At 42.0% G+C, this 16,901-nt stretch overlaps 1 protein-coding gene across 2 annotated transcripts in view; it reads left to right on the top strand.

Annotated features, from left to right (window-relative positions):
- hip1 (huntingtin interacting protein 1) overlaps positions 1-16,901 on the top strand; it is a 44,003-nt gene that overhangs the window by 1,704 nt on the left and 25,398 nt on the right. Inside the window, exon 2 of one of the 2 annotated variants that reach the window (XM_062418808.1) lies at positions 598-726. In XM_062418808.1, coding sequence (XP_062274792.1) covers positions 610-726 — 117 coding nt within the window. In that variant the 5' untranslated portion in view covers positions 598-609. Of the gene's footprint in view, positions 1-597; positions 727-7,305; positions 7,791-16,901 lie in introns of those variants that run through there. The other variant, XM_062418809.1, reaches the window with a different exon arrangement.

Raw genomic sequence — 16,901 nt, 5'->3', positions numbered from 1 at the left:
GTCTCTAGCAAAAAAGGGAATCATTTATTTTCACTATATTTCCATACATAAGTAATATAATGACGCAATGTATGAATATTTTCCATGGGTTTCATTCAGTTTCTATAATAAAACATCTAAAAGCAAAAGTCTCATCAGATGGGGGTCCGTAGTGTCATTAAGGTCAGTTTAAGGGTCCTTGATGTAAAAAAAAGAAGGAAAAAAAAGAAGAAGAAGTCTGAAAACCACTGCTTTAGTGTATGGAGATGAATCTCTTGAACAACCAGCTGTGTTCATTTAATTTGAAGGTGAAGTTGCAGCATGCTGGATAATGAGGGCTTTATGTTGAGAGTGAAAGCGGAAGTCGCTCGCTCCTCTCAGCCTGGCTGGCTTGACTCTTCATACATGCAGGACTCTGGTGCCGCTCAGGCTGCTCCTGTCATTGACTGACTGGGGTGTTGGACAGAAAGGCCAAATGATCCAGTGAACGGGGCGACAGCATGGACAGCTGCCCGCCATAGTTAATACAGCTTTTTTAATATTTTTTTAAGAGTCTTTATAGCCTTTTTATCGGCTGAAAGTTTTTTTCCCCCCTCTGCTCGCTGTTGTGTTTTCCAGCCACAGACGACAATGGATCGAGTGAAAAGCTCCATGCAGCAAGTACCCAACGCTATCCCCAAAGTGATCCGCCGGACAGGAGGGGCCAACAGCCTGGAGCTGGAGAAGGAGAACTTTGAGAGAGGGCAGGTATGTGAGCGTCTTATTCCATTTAGATCATTAAGTGAAAGCGATGGGTGAAAGCTTGTGTGAGAAGCACTTTATGAGCTGGGAGGAAACTAATCATGTCAGGATGTTTGCTGTCAGCTCCTAAATTAATCCATGCATTGTGAACTGGAGCCAGAAAAGAAGCGCAGGAGCCATAAACATTTTTCTACTTTTTAAACATGTTTTATTTTAAATATTTTCGCAGTTGTGCCTCCAGTTTTGATAGTTACTGTGCCTGATTGAGACCATGGCTTATTTCAGTGTTAACTTTCACTGTTGTCAGTCTGTGATCAGCAGACATACCAATGAGTCCACTGTACAACAACAAAAGAGTTGTTGAAATGTAGGTCAATGGCCTTGTGGATTCAGATAACTGCTGTTTAGCCTATCTGCTGGACAAACCAGACAGGACAGAGGCAAGCTGGAGCTCTGTGAGAGCTGCATCATGTATGACAGGCTGTCAGTGCCTTATAGAGGTCACTGCATCAGGATCAGTGTTGATGTTGTGATCTGGGAAGTGCATCATTTTCAAGCCAAAGAGCTTCTTTTCCCTGTTTGTTATGTTTAGTTTTGATGCAAAGGCTGCTGGTGAATAATTAATACACAGACTTTGCATGACAGTCTCTCTCAGTGAGCATATGTATGTATGTATGTATGTATGTATGTATGTATGTATGTATGTATATATGTAGGCTGCTGTTATGCTGTGGAGCCTGCTGCTTCCTGCCTGGTGGTCTCCCCTCCCTTTCCCACTCCCCACACCAGGCACAGGGGAGGGAAAGTAGGTCAGATGATTCAAGGCAGACAAACTGCTGCAATGTGCTTCTCCCGTTTACAGCCGCCACTAAATTGGATAGCACAGTCAACACAGCCTAAATGTGCACAGCAGGTATTTGGCAATTCTGCGTCTAGATGGCCGCAGCCCCCCAAACCCCCCACGCCTCTCCCATCCGGGACAGTAGCAGCGTGGATTAGAGGCAGGGTGAGACGCATGCGTGGCATTATGTGTCCCAAACCAATCCTGGTCAGTAGGTCACTGTCATGTTCCTGAGATCAAATCCTCCTGGGAGCAACATAATACATGAACATCTTCTCGTGCCTCGTCAGTGTGTGCAGCTCTGATTTCATGAGGCTGTTAGAGCAGGATTTTTGGCTCTGACAGTTTCTTACATATCAATGCTCTCAATTACCCTGAGCTCACTTAAATGAAGCAAAGAGTTGTGCAGCTGATCATCAAGGCAAATCAGCTCACTGCTTATTAAGGAGGGTGAAAATATTCATGCAAGCTGAAACAAGCCAGTTTGATTCACTGCTTATTTATCAGTGTCCTGACATGACTAGAGTAGCATGAGACATTGAGCTGGATTGTTCTTGACTCTAATGCTGCCAGTTTCACCTTTGTACAGCTGTAATGATGTTATTACCTCCCGTTTGGCTTTTTCCCGTGGTTGATTTTTGACCAGTGCTGTGGCAGGCGGTGTAGGAATCAATGAATCTGCTGTCGACTTTACGGGGGATCAACGGAGATAATCTCATCTGATCTGTTGTGCTCTAAAGCTGCCTAAATCTGCAGTGTGGCTGGTTTTCACCTCCTCTATTGAAAAGCAACCGTCTGTTTGTCTTTAGATTTTCAGATTTCCTCAAATCTCCAGTGAAGGTGCACTTGGTAAAACTTGAATGTTTATATTGATAAACCTACATTAAAAAGGTTGTCTTTCCACATTATTCATGTGCTAAAAACTTGAAAAAAGTATGTTAAAGTGGTTGTAAAGCAATTTTCTAGAGAGATGACTGTCAGCAGTAACAGTTGATCATTCAGTAACCGTCATACCATTGCATTCAATATTCTGCACTTACATGAATTGACTACACACAGCGAGGTCTCTAGTTTCATGGCTTTAAAGCTTTAGGTGTGTGAGATCCTGAGAACTGCTCGTCTGTCTCTCAGTTGAGTTGGGTAAACAACCAGGGTGTGTTCAAAATCCTCTCTGTGACAGTGTCCACACAGGGTTATAAAAAGAACAGAACAGGGCAGCCAGATAGCACACAACGCTTGCTTTTAATGACATGTTTAGCCTCATAATAGCAGCTGACTCTTTAATTTAGAGTTTAGAAGGGGGATTTAACCTTTTGGTGTGTTTGTGTCGGGCGTTTTTTGGTTGTGGGTTCCTATTGTGCTCCCAATCGCGGTTAGAAAAACCAAGTTTGTACTGAACAACACACTTTTTATAATCTTTATCTTTAGGCTCCAAAATGTCGGGGATGTCTACTCTTTCCTAGATTGCAAAACAGTCCCAGAGCTGGCAAAGGCCAGAGGAGACTTCTCATTTGAAAGCTGGTGTAGGTAGTAATCTCTGGACCGATATGAACCATAATTAGTGCTTGTGGGAGGCTTCTGGGGCACCAGTTCCTCGTCTGGAACATGCAGCGTGAGCCACTGAGTAACACCACATTGTACATTACATAATTAAGGCCTTAAAATAAGTCTGCCTGCTAGACGTCTCTTTCCCCTTCACTTGTACGTGCGGAGGTCTCTGCTGTTTGTATGTGAATGCATGTATCTGTTTACAGTATGTGTGTGTGCACCAGGATTAGGGTCCACTCTCCAGTGCTGTTTGGTGCCCTGGCAGCTGTGGAATTCAGAGGAGGAGCGGGGCCGTGGCCCCCGGGCACGAGCAGGACTCAGCAGGGTGGACGTAGACAGGCATTTTTTAAATCTCCCTGTCTCTCTGCCTCCCTTTCTCCTCTGTCTTTTGTCTTTCTCTTCACCCTGTTGCCCCCCTCTTCACCACATACCCCCTCCATTGCTCATTGTCTTAAGTCTCCCTTGCCTTCTTTTACATCCTGCAATTCAAAATGCAGGGAAGTTATAGAGGGATATCCACATACGTGCAGTACACACACAGACAAGCATGCATCCATGAAAGAGACCATTAAAAGCACTGAGGCAGCAGAAACAGCAGGCGGCAGTTTGTGGCCTCATTGCACCGACTGGCTGTGGAATAATAGAGCTGGACATGAGTGACAGGTCAGTAAGTAGAACACAGTTCAGTGCACCGATGAGTTCCTGGCGGCGTTAACAATAGCTTTGATTTACAGATTGTTTTGGAGTTTTCTTCTGCGTTTGGGCAACATAGTAAAAAGTGGAAAGGGAGAGAGACAGAGATGAAGTGTTGCTTTTTTGTTTCACATGCAGCTGAGGTCAAAGGTCAGACCAAAACCTACATCATCTGTGTTCACATGTGGTATGCAAATTAGCCTGCTTCAATATGAGTGGCCTCATTTGAAATTATCATCCAAATGAAAAAACAAAAACCAGTCCTCTGTGTGGCCCTCTGTACCGACTAAAGCTGCAACATTACATGGACTGCTGTTAATTTATATAATACATCAGAAAGAAAGTGAAAGCTCATTTATGGCTAAAATGCACACACAGTGCACAAGCAGAATTTCACTTTTTGTAATTGCGTAGTCTGATAGATATCTGACTCTAAGCCTGCTTTAATGCAGCAGACTAAAATCAGTCATAAATGGAATTAAATACTCTTGTAGCGTAAACAGATGACAGACGTGGGTGGTTGGTTTCAGTCTTACTGAAGCACTTCCTTTTAGTATAACGCAGTCATTATTTAGCTTTTCCACCTGTGTTGATGAGGAGCCTGATGTTAACACCCTCAAACCAAAATATTTAAATGTGAAAAACTCCAAGTGGGGATCATAATTCTTTATTGTTTTGCTTTTCTTATTGGAAACATGCGTAGCTATTAAAGTATATTATACTGTATGTCGCAACATCAAAATCAGTCATGAGTCAGGGAAAGAGACATCTACGTTGGAGGACTTTAACCCCTGTGGTGAAGGTTCAGTTGCGGCTTCACTACACAGTGAAAACAAAGGAATTTATTATGGCTTGCCTTCATCAGAGCAGCTTCCGTTTTTTAGTTTATACCTTTTTCTTTTTTTTTTTAAATACAACTCGTAATATGTCATGTTGCAGCAATTCAGTGTTTCCACAGTTATGTATCACTCACCTTTTGGGTTTTTTAATGGATATCTTATCTTAAATAGACTTTAAGACTTACATTTCTCTCTTGCTGAAGCAAAAAAGAAACAACTACTTCACCATTTCATGAAGTTTGTTATGTTTATCTAGTAAGAGAACTTTTGTTTCCAGCATTAAAAGGGCATGAAGGGAAAGATGTTGGGGAGGAGATAACACAATATAGACACTGAGGGTACAAAACAAATAATCTAGCGATAGTAAATTGCACTTTTGCATAATCTGTATAGAGCATTAGAATGAACAACAGGTGTTTTAATACTTGCTACAACTGAGTTATGACAAGAAGTGTGCTTTAGTCCATAGGTGGTGTCACTTGAGAAAAGGGCTCAGGGGTTTTGAGAGGCTGAGTGAAACAGCGTGCGGGCAGAGACAGAGTGGGACTGTTGTATGTGAGAAATGCTCTGTGACGCTGCCCTCGGCGAAGGGCCCACGTCGTACCAGGAAGTGAAGAGCCTCTGTGGAAAAGAGCTGGCATTGTCTTGAGACAGACTGTTTATGTTCAGCAGCCTGAAGGTATAATGTGCAGCCCCGATGGTATAATGAGTAGCATATTGATTGCTGTCGCCAGCTCGGCCTCAGTGGGTCAGCTGATGGACTGTGATTGTATAAAAATGCCTTTTTAAAACTGTGCCTTGGATTAAAGATGGATTTTGTGAGTGCAGTGTTTATTGTGGGATCAAGAATAGCATCATTATACTCTAACAAACCAATTTACATTATAATTGGAAGATTTAATTTTAACACAAACTCATAAAATTCTCAAATGTAAGTGACATATCAGATAGATTCTAACTGATTGGAAATTAGATCTGTAGCTTTTCTTTGTTCATATAATTGATTACAGACATTTCTCAATACTTTTTTTTACAAAACATACAGTTGTCTTTACAAATCTATAGCTAGGAATAACATAATGATTACATATATACTGTACATAGCATATGGCTCTACTAGTCAGCTTTGAGTTCTTACATCTACACCCCTCACTTCATGTCCTCTAATTGGAGAAAAACATATCTATGTCTCTGATGGTCTCGTTCTTAGAAGTCAAGGCCTTGAATGCAGAAGGAAGAATTGATTTTGTGAATGATGGATACAAACTTCCCATCTCCACAGAGAGAACAGTGTCTCCAAGGTGGCCAAGGAGGTGATCAGTCTCAGGCTCATGTGTTCATGTTTAAATTTAAAAAATCCAAGAATCATTCTTTTAATGGGAAAATAGAACTTCAGTTATAAATGTTTTATCTATGTTATATATTTTATATAAGTAACGCTAAAATTATGTTTCACGATGTGTCTTGAAAATGTGCAAAATGGAACGATTCAGAGTTTTTCTGTTGGTTGAAATGTATGTTGTGAAAAAACTATAAATAGAAGACATGCATGCATCACACACACACACACACACACACACACACACACACAGAAACAGAACTGCATTGCTATGTAAACTAACCTCTGCAATATTCTGACCGATGATGCATAATTATGCAACTTTTTGTGCCTTGATTCTGTCTCAAAAATGTATATATTTTTTTTTGTCTATTTTTTATGTATTAATATATTAACCGTTTTTTCTGTAACAGAACTTCCCAGCTACTTGCATAACCTAAATTACATTAAACATCAAGAGTCTTGACTATAGAAGATTTTGGTTGCCAGTCTCAGAGAAACCAGATGGGGGCATCAGTTACCAAGAATTGCTCTCATGGTAGAGGCTGAGCTTTTTTCCACCTTTAGAAACTGGCCCTTTCAAGGCTGCATGTGTTTTCCAAAACCACAGTATCACTACAGTCTGTATGAAAACATAAACATGCAGGTATTCACATCTGAAACAGGCCTCAGCTGTGTGTTCAACAAAATGTTCCATCATGATATTTTCTTTGTGGTGTTTAGGGCTGAAAATGACAATTATCTTCATTATCAATTCACTGATCAGACGTTGGATATTCAGTTTACTATCATAGATGACTAAAGAAACCAGAAAACATCCACATTTAAGAATTGTTTTCTTTTCAACGACTGAAAATGATTAATCAATTATCAGAATAGTTGATTAATTTTCTGTCAATCTAACAATCGTTGCAGCTCTAGTGGTGTTACCTCAGCCATTTGTGGTTTGTGTTCAAGAGTGTGGTTTTGTTGTTGTGTTTGTGGCATGTGGGGGTGAGCAGGATGCAGTGGAGCTGGAGGGGTCCACACACCTTTTTCTTTCAAATGACCCTTTAATCAATCACTCCAGCAGATGTTTGCCTCTGTGCTGCAGGTGAAGTGCAGCTGTCCACTTATGAAATCATATCTGTGCTGCCTCCTATTGAACGGAGTGGAAATCCAGCTGTTTTGTCATTTCCTGGACCCCCTCCCCTCTTTCTCTCTTTCTACCTCCCTCCCACCACCACCACCTCCCCCCTTCCAAGACCCCCGGCGGTCCCCGGACCCCAGTTTGAGAACCACCGGGGGCTGAGCCATCCCACTCGGCAGCAGGCCCCATACTACTATTGTCTAACAGGAGAGCGGGCTATTTGCAAAATAAAGATAGCTACTGTTAAGCTTGTAGCCGCTATGTGGGCTGACACATGTGCAGGGTGATCTGAAGGGGAAGCAGCGCTGAAATGTGAGGGTGTTACCGGCGGCGCTCCTCCGTGTTTGTGCTCCCGGACAGTTCGGCTTCTCGGCGGTCGGATGCTGGAAGTCCTCGCCGATAAAGGGCGCACGTACTGGGCTCGGAGAGAAAGGAGAAGGGACGCGGAAGGAAGGAACTAGGGAAGGATAGGGGAGCATTTTAATACCAAATCGGGACACATGTTGAGCTAACGCCCCCCTCCTCCCCTCCTCCTCTTCTCCTCGCAAATGCATTTGTTGCCTCAATCGCCTTCCCGTTACTAATTACTGCGAGTGAGGAAAAGCTGATCTCCTCTCCGGCTCCGTGGATCCTCACCGCTTTTTTGGGGGGGGGCTGACCATCATGGATCCCACTAAAATTGTAAGTGCTGAACAACATTTTGTTTTCTTTTTCACTCTGTTACATCGCCGACAGCAACAGACAGACCGAGGCATTTTGGAGGTGGGGGTGGTGTCCAAGAAGTCCTGTTGCGCGCGCGCATTCACGCACGCACGCATACATATGAGGGGCTGTTCGCGCGAATACATGCAAGTTATGTTTCGTGCAAGCAGGGACTTGTTGTTGAATTGGGAAAAGGAGGTTGTACTTCAACAATGAGATTCTCAGGGGACTGCTAAACCCCCAAATCAGTGAACTTGTTCCAAATATAGATGAAAAGGTGGCACATCTCAAATTTCCATGTCAAGGAGGACAAATTACTAACATTTCACTTGTTTATTCGGCTCACATCACTTGTTGTCTGTAGATATTGCAGCTCAATGTGGCCGTGGGAAGTTTTGTTGTGAAGAAGAAGGCCACGAAGGTCTTAGCAGCAAGCATTATTCCAGTGGTTTGCAAACTTGGGCACAGGGTCCCAGCTACATGGAAGTCCACTGTAATGTAGTGGAAATCATTAGAATGAAACATGCAGTGTTATTTTTGCCTCATCATGCATTGTTATAATTGCCTCATCTTCACTTACAGTGAAGACAGGCTGCTAAAATCAACCAAAGGGCAACTTAAACCATCATCAGAGAACAGGTCATTATTATTAAGCTTTTGCAGCTTTAACTGGGTCTATTTTGAGGTCTGAGACATCAACATGTAGATGTGTGGCTCAGCTTCTCTTCTCTGTCTCCAGCTGGAGGCGGGTGGTGAAAGTTCAGCAAAAGACAGCTAAAATGTGACATGAATGTCAATTATAGATTGTATGTTGCAGACAAACTCAAAGGCAGATCAAATAGGCTATTGTGCCTTCATTGGATTACACAAATTCAAGGGTGAATAAAAAGTCCAATGAGGTGTTCGATTGTCTTTATCACAGCCAGACTAAAACAATATTTAACAGTGTGAACTTGAATACATATTTGCAAGCTAAACAGACTCTCACACAGACTATTTTGTGAACATTTGTCTTGGCTTTGGCTTGGGAGTGCTGTGAATGATGCGATAGAGACTTAACAGGCAGACAAAGTGTCCAGAGTGTACTGGAGCAGGTGCATATAAGCCAAAGCAACAAGACCGGCCTTTCACTGCCAACATGGATTTGATGGATGTACTTTTAGCCCTTGTATAGGTGTGGGGGAGGGTGGGTGGGTGATGAAAGCACACCCAGAGTCCTCTTTCCAAACAGAGACTCTGAGCAGTTTCTATGTAGGATGTACTGTGAAGAACAATGAAAAGAAAAGGTGCACTCTAATAGTAAAAGAGGCATTGGATGCAGGAAGTCTCCTTTGATAACTCAAACAGGAAAATGGCTCTGATCACTGAAACAAATCTCAGCTGCCTACATGAAGTCAGTGGGGGCATGCAGTGCAGACACGGTGTAGGAGTAGTGATGGAAATTCTCCACCGGTGGATCTCCATTAAGTCGAGCTGCAGAGTTTTTTCGGAAAACCTCTCTATGTTATCAGGAAACTGCTCAGTGTTTTGCATCTAGCAGAACCCCTCGAGGCTGTTCTCACACACTGGTATGAAAACAAAGTCCAGTGAGATGAAAGACTCAGCAACAGTACGTTCCCATAATGCATGTAACTTAGTGATGCGGAGTAGAGCCTAATGGATTTAAGCGGATGGAGGAACTTGATTGTGTGAAAGGTTTACAGAGATCGCTCTTTTTTTCTACAGATATCAAACATACAATAATCTTCAGTGTGGCTATTAGATTGATGCTGATACTAATACTTCCATCAGCGGACTCTATCGAGACTTGTTTATACTGTACCTGGGAGACTTTGTTTACAGGCAGATGTTCACAAAAGTTAGTCCAGAGTCCAAGCATCAACAATATCTCAACCTCAATGATCTCAACTCACATGTAAGACATACAACATTAATTTCAGATATCCTGTTCTTGCATTTTTTGTGGCATTTTTCCTTTTTATTTAATAGTTAGCGGTGGAGTCAGACAGGAAATGTGGAGAAGACGTGCAACAAAGATCCCCAGGCAAAATAATGCTGGAGACCTTGTAACTACATTATATGTAGCTTAGCTATCTACATCACAGGGACCTCCTTGCATTTTCTATGCTAATACTGGTGCTCACATTATGGTCGAATTATTTTTTTTAAAAGTGGAAAAATGTTCTTTTGTAGAAGTTAAGTTATAGTGAAATATTAACTTTATTCATTAAACATTGGCTTGTAACAAGTCAATATAAACACAAATTCATACTGATTCATTACTTAGCAGATCAGTTCAATATCAGGCATTATTTCAATATCATTGACCTCCTGTGTTATTGAGTAGTGAATGTTTCATCTCTCAATATCAGGTCTATTTCCCTCCAGGAAGGTTTCTAAGAAGACACATGTGCACATCAAAAGATCTCTTAAGCAAATTTAATAAATTGAGCTGGCAGTTGCCCAACAAACACACTGTTTACTTCAGGTGTTTTACAGTTGTGTGATGATTAAATTGGTGTTAGATAACCACACAACCCACCATTGAGTCCTCATGAAAACACACGCGCGCACACACACACACACACACACACACACACTTAGCCTCTGTGATGTTCGCGCATGTTCAGTCAGTGTTGATCAATGAGCAAGTGGGCTGATGAGCCTCGAGGAGCTGCACAGATGTTCCTTTTTATAATTTGTCCTCATGACATCACCGTTCCTGCAAGAGGTAGAGCTTCAGAGCTGAGGTTTCTTCACACAAGGCTGCAGAGAACTGTCTTATTAGGAGACCATGTGGGTGTAGGCTCGAGAGTTTAATTATGCTGGAGCCCAACCTTTGGCACATGTGTGTGTGTGTTTATCTTTAACAAGTTGCTGTCCTCCACCTCTGCCCCCAGGAACAGGAGCCTGGTGCTCTGAGGTCACAGACTCTAATTATCCTGAAGCTCTGTTTTCATGCTTTTTAATGGGCTCTTTGGAGACGGCGTCATCCCATTGGGCTTATCTGCATCATCAAATGCCCTGATATCAACGGGATAGATGATGCACAGCTCTCTCTGTGTAAAACGAGCCCATCTGCAGATGCTGCTCAGTGCTTCTCACTGTGTTGGTAATGGTACAGACTGTTTTGGTTGCGTTCAAGTAAGGCCTCTGTGAGTTTGTGATTTTTCCTTCTCACAGCTGCGTCTTTCCCTCTGTTTTGGTCAGACACACGGGGGAAAAAATAGCTGCTCTAAAAAAGACCATCTTTTCCACTACCTTCCTCTCCTCCTCAGTGCCAGCCAGGCTGCTTTCAAGAGGTGTGGAGTGACTGTTCTGTGAGACTGGATGTTCATGTCAGATGTAACACTTAAAATGGTCCTTAAACAAGCAACACAGAGGGCTCTATTCAACAGGGTGACCTTTTGAATTGAGCAGAGTTTGAATAAGTGGAAAAATGTTTGGGCTCCAAATGCTTTTCCACTTATTATCTGATTTTTGAATGCCTTTCGTAAATGTGCCGTTTCATGCTGTTGTAGCCTGTGGTGAGGGGTGTGTGTGTGTCTGTGTGTAATGCACCGTGGTAAGGCTAGCTTTCGGTTTCAAGTATTTATTTTGGTCGTGCATGTTGCACCAAGAGGGGAGCTGTATGATTTTTCTAGTATTTTAGTAGTCACACTTTCCTCTAGTTTAATATCATCCAATTTTTTTTACAAACAATACTGATGTAAACTAGTTTAAACAATCCTTGAACATGATCAGTAAACGTTAAAGCTGCTATAATCTATATTTTTTTCTTGCAGTGGATTAAATTACTATGTGTATGTGTAATTGCTCATAGTGATGAATTGAGATAATTAATACCCAAATTTGGGTTGACTGAGCAAGGTTTTTAGTTGAAGAGGGAGGGGGAAGCTGGGCATTTTTCAGCAGGCAGTCCGGAAATGGGCAGTGCAGGGTGTGCCAAGACAGGAAGCCTGACTGAGTGCCTGTAACCCCCTCCCCACCACAACTCCTACCACCACCCTTTGTGCGTCAGCCACAGAGACCATGCCTCCTCCGCTGCACCTCAGCATTCAAAGGCAGCTGTGTATGTTTCCTGTTTTCATCCCTTTCTCCATTCACCCGTCCTCCTGCACAGTAGCTGGACAAGCAGCAGCGGTGGCGTTGTGCATGATGCATGATGTTACATCTGAACCACCATTCAGTTATACTTAAATCTCAACAAGAGAAAAGTGTAATTGGAATTATTTATTACCAAGCTGTGAAGTACACATAAGAGAAAGTGCAAGTCCTTGTCCCTAGTTAGGTTTGGTGACTGTTCAAAGACAGTAGGCGGTTTTGATTGGAGAAGATAAGATGCTTACTGAGATGCAAGCATGCATACATCAAATATTGATAGAGGAAAGCTCTGCACACTTATCCAATGAAAGTATTTAATGATAGAGTCAAGCTTTTGGTCTCTTGTTCATTGGGGCAAATGTTTGACACAAGGGAATGACAGTGCTTCTAACATGCACCAATTACAGTACCTAACATTCTCAAACTTCATTTCACTCAGTCTTTAGCAAAATGCTCAAATCAGAGTCCACATTTAGACCCCCATTGTGTACATCTAGTGCTCTATTTGTCAAGCATATGCCCTGATGAAGATCTTGGTTTTATGATTAAACATTTCTCAATACGGGGAATGCTACAACAGCCAGTGAGAAATCATAATTTGACAAATGTGCTGCGCTGTACATCCTGTAAAGTTTATCATGGGTGCTCCCAGCTTCGTGTTTTCCTCCTTCTAGATCTTAATGACTGGGGTCACTTAATCATAGTACTGTAACTAAGATTAATTGCTCCACTCCCATACTAAATCATCAGGGTCACACAAGGATACCTCCCCCGCCTCCTCAACCATGAGAATCTAAATCCAGTGAGAACAAGTGTTTCCGAATTTACTCTGCCCCCCCTTTCATTTGGCCCTGGTGAGGTTCCTCCGCAGTCAATTTCTCATGATTGAACACTACTGGCTGTGGGTTTGTCTCATTATTAACGTTAAATGAGAGACAAAAATATCCTAAGAGCTCTGCTGACTTTTTATCTGCTGTCATCATGATGCGATGACATATCTCCCAGACATGGAAATCCAATTGCTGAGGTATGCATTAGTCACATGCTCACGCAACTTTGTCAGAGGAATCAGAGGATGGTGAAGTGAGTCAATGAGTGACGGATGTTTCATTTAGGACGGAGAAGATGCTTCCTCTCTCTCTCTCTCTCTCTCTTTCTCTCTCTGTTTCTTTCTGTCTCTCTCTGTCTTTCTCCATCTCTCCATCTGTCTGTCTCTCTGCGCTGGCCCTTCAGTGGACAGCCAGGCTACGATCAGCATATCAATGCCTTGTTTTCTACAGAAAGGCTGATTGGTGCTTGCCAGCGCTAACTTAACATGCTTTCAACACTGTATCAATAACACTTTGTTCAGAACTAAAGCTGTGGGGGAAAAAAGTTTCTGTAGATACCAAGATGCAAAAAGCAGTGTTGTGTTCAGTTGGGGAATCGTTGATTGAATCTTTATTATAATTGTGTTTTAAAATGAGGGACGAATTAAAAGAAGGCATGCGGGAGGATGTGCAGAGGGAGGGAGTGTAGCCCCCTGTGGATGCAGTGACATGGGTCTCAGTCCAGATAAACCAATGAGAGACCCCTCCTCCCCCCCCCGGTAGTGATCTTTGCACTTTGTCCTCATATACGCTTGCTTTTCACCTCTGATTTTTAATTTCTCATCGTTTCTCCTCGTCAGCTGCTCTGCGTGGCCACACTGCGAGGAGCCAATAGGCCATTGATGCATCTATGCCAGCAAGCCACCTCAGCCAATGCCAGCAGTCCTAGGCAGCTGGCACTTTCATTCAACCCAAACACAAAGTACAAAGTCTCACTGTGGGCTAATTGGGTCATCCTCATGTGGGAACCAGTTGCGCTGGGAGTTTCTCAATCAACCCTTGATTTGTGTGTGTTAGTGAGTGAGTGACGATTAGAAAAGGGGAAGCAAAACAACTTGAATTAACACACCCAAAAAAAAATCCAAAATGTTATTGTGATCAAAATGTGATATTAATATCCAACAGCATCTGATATCAAAACTATCTAAGTTTAGTATCATCTTCACTGCAGTGACCCTGTTTGAGTGATGAGATAATGTCTTGGTTGTTATTTTAATAGATAAACAACCAGCAAAGTCACAGGAAATGACACAAGTCACTTCCCTCTTTGCTAATGCACGGTAGACTGTCAACATAATGCTCAGGCTAAGCTATGCACTGAAGTAGCTTTTGTGAATATCCTCCACTAGTACGTGTTAAAGGTCACATTCACACACAGTCAAACTGTTTACTTAAAAGCTGGAAGGTTAACTTGGGTAGTTTAGTTCATTTGAAGGTGTGAACGATGCCAATTAAATGTATATAGCTGCACAATGTGTCCATGTTTAACTTGGCCCTCTAACAATGCACTAGTAGTGTTTATATATCAACATTTGTATTGTTGTGGGTATATCGAGTAGCATCAGTCACCAGCCAAATGCTGGTAAAATATGAACCAAGGGCAAAACGCAGCTGCAAATGTTGAGTAAAATAAGAAGTCAGTTCCTGACGTTGGAATCAGAACTGTGACAAAATCATCTTCAAGGGCCAACTACACTTTTAGCTTTTCCAGGAGCTTTCCACTTGATCTCTCTGTCTTCATCATATTCCATACTTAGATAACATGATGAAAAGATTGTGAAAAGTGGTTGAAAGCTTTAGAAAAAGGTAGTTAGTGGAACTTGAGTTACGATTATTTAGTAAATAGCAATTATGAGCCAGTCAGGTTTGGAAACACACAAGAGGTCCATTCACACATGTAAGAACATAGCAACATATGTTAAGAAAAGAAATTGAAAGACACAACGGTTAATGGCGATGGCCAATCTATAGATGTGACACCGCAAAGACAGAATTGAGTGACCATCTCTTAAAATCACAAGTCTTGAACGCAAATGTTCCTCCTGTTTGTTTCACATTTCTGATTCTATTAGCTTAAAGTAGTCATAGTGTCATTCATTATCTTACATGCCATTAAAAAAAATAATAATAATAATTGTGTCCAGTAATTGATCCACTAGTTAGTCTGTGATTTTGTTGAGAGCAGGGGCTTTCATGGAAATAAGAGATGATAATGAATTCAAACCACATGCTGAAATTCAACTTTTCTCTCGTGGTTTGTAGCAGAGGAAGCAGATTGTAGTTTCGGCACAGCGTGGACATGACGGTGACCTTTCACAGTACTGACACACTACCAGAGTCCTGGCAAATGCTGATACAACAAGACAGGTGTTATACACATTTAATAAACATCATGCATGTTTAATGACAGGTCATGAAAGCACGGTCAGTTATCTGTACAACACGCTGTGGTGACGTCTCGTCGTTGGCAGGATTACTAACCGAACGCAGACGGTGTGGAATTTTTAAAGTCAGATATGTTAAAGCAGCAGCCAGCTCTGCATTGCACCGGCTCGAGCCTGTCTTCGCTCTCTCTTCTGCTTCAGTGACTCCAGCAGACTCGTAAATTAGATTTTTTTGCAAACACAGAGCTTGTGTTTGCCAGGTCGCACGGCCGGATGATGATATGTCATACAGATGACACCGTACTTGTGTGAGGGGATATCTAAAGTGAATCGTATAGACGAGGCAGGAGCTGCATTTTAAACCTGATTCTTTGCTCTTTTTTCATAATCCATGATTCAAGGGATTCATTTTATTAACACAATATTCTCTGCACTGAGATTTGAAACACCTGGTAGCTTGTTTGTGTCTTTGCTTTTAGGACATGTTGTGTCAGAGGGCTATAGATGTAGTCATTCAGGAATTTAATCATTTTCACAGACTGATCAGAGTGACAGTGCTTCCAAGTTGTCCCTTCTCTCCTTCCCTTCATTCCTGCCTCCTTCCCTCTCCTCCCCTCCTCCTGGCTCGCTCCTGCTCCTCCTCCTCCAGTGATTCCTCACGGTGAACTTCCAGTCCTGACAGCTCACATACTGGAAGAGGAGGAGCAGACTCAGGACATCTGTGGGAAGTGAGATTATGAAACAGGCCTCCTGTCCTCTCTTGACCTCAGGCGCCACGCTCGCAGTTCATGATACCGTATCGACTAAATGCACATTTGGCTTTATTGTCTACATATCAGCATTTCAGGCACAGTTTTGCTAACCTAGTTTTGAGTTGAAAGGGATGTATATTTATTTTTTCCTTTCATGTGCAATGTGATATGCCAGCCAGATGCTGCTGCAGCAGAACACCTCGCTTTGAAAGTCATGTGAAATGGTTTAAGCTCTCAAACAATGCAGACCAAAAATTTGTAGGTTATTTTTGAAACATATTTCACCACTCGACTTTGCTTTTTTAACACCCAACACATAAAAACATTGACACGATTTTCAGCCACACTTGTGGTGAGCTGTATAAATGGCTTGTTCAGTCTGCCACTTTGATCCAGACTGAAATATCTCCATAACCATTGGATGGATTGCTATGAAATTTTGTGCAAATATTCATGGTCCCTAGAGGATAAATCTAATGCGTTTTAGATTCTTCACATTGTCTCAACAACTATTGAATGGATTATGACTTTTGGTACACACATTCATTACAACTTTATGAGTTGGTAATAACTTTGGTAATGTAGCGCTATCATGATGTAAAAATGTGATTTGTGACGAAATATCTGCAAAATATTTCAAATCAAACACCACTGCCGCAACAACTTTGTGTCTCTATGATATGGGTTAAATGATACTTTAATTAGAGTGATTCAGTTTTAGCTTGTCCTTCGCAGCACAGACAGACTGCTCTCATCCACATGCGAGTGATTGTTGGTGTAGCCTCATTTGTCTGCTTCCAGTTGTCATGTTAACATGTTTACCAAAGAAATGTGAATGAAGGCTTCTGGTTGTCTCAGTGTTGTCTTCCTGTCCTCATTCTGGAAATAAGCACTATTTATTATTCTAAGATTTAGCCAGGAGGAGGAGGATGTTTTCTTGATGGGCGCATAAGAAGCTAAAACACCCACTATATTGACATC

The sequence above is a fragment of the Scomber scombrus genome, chromosome 5 (genome assembly GCF_963691925.1).
Source record: "Scomber scombrus chromosome 5, fScoSco1.1, whole genome shotgun sequence".
NCBI classification, from domain to species: Eukaryota; Metazoa; Chordata; class Actinopteri; order Scombriformes; family Scombridae; genus Scomber; species Scomber scombrus.
This window is presented reverse-complemented; position numbering and strand designations above follow the sequence as displayed.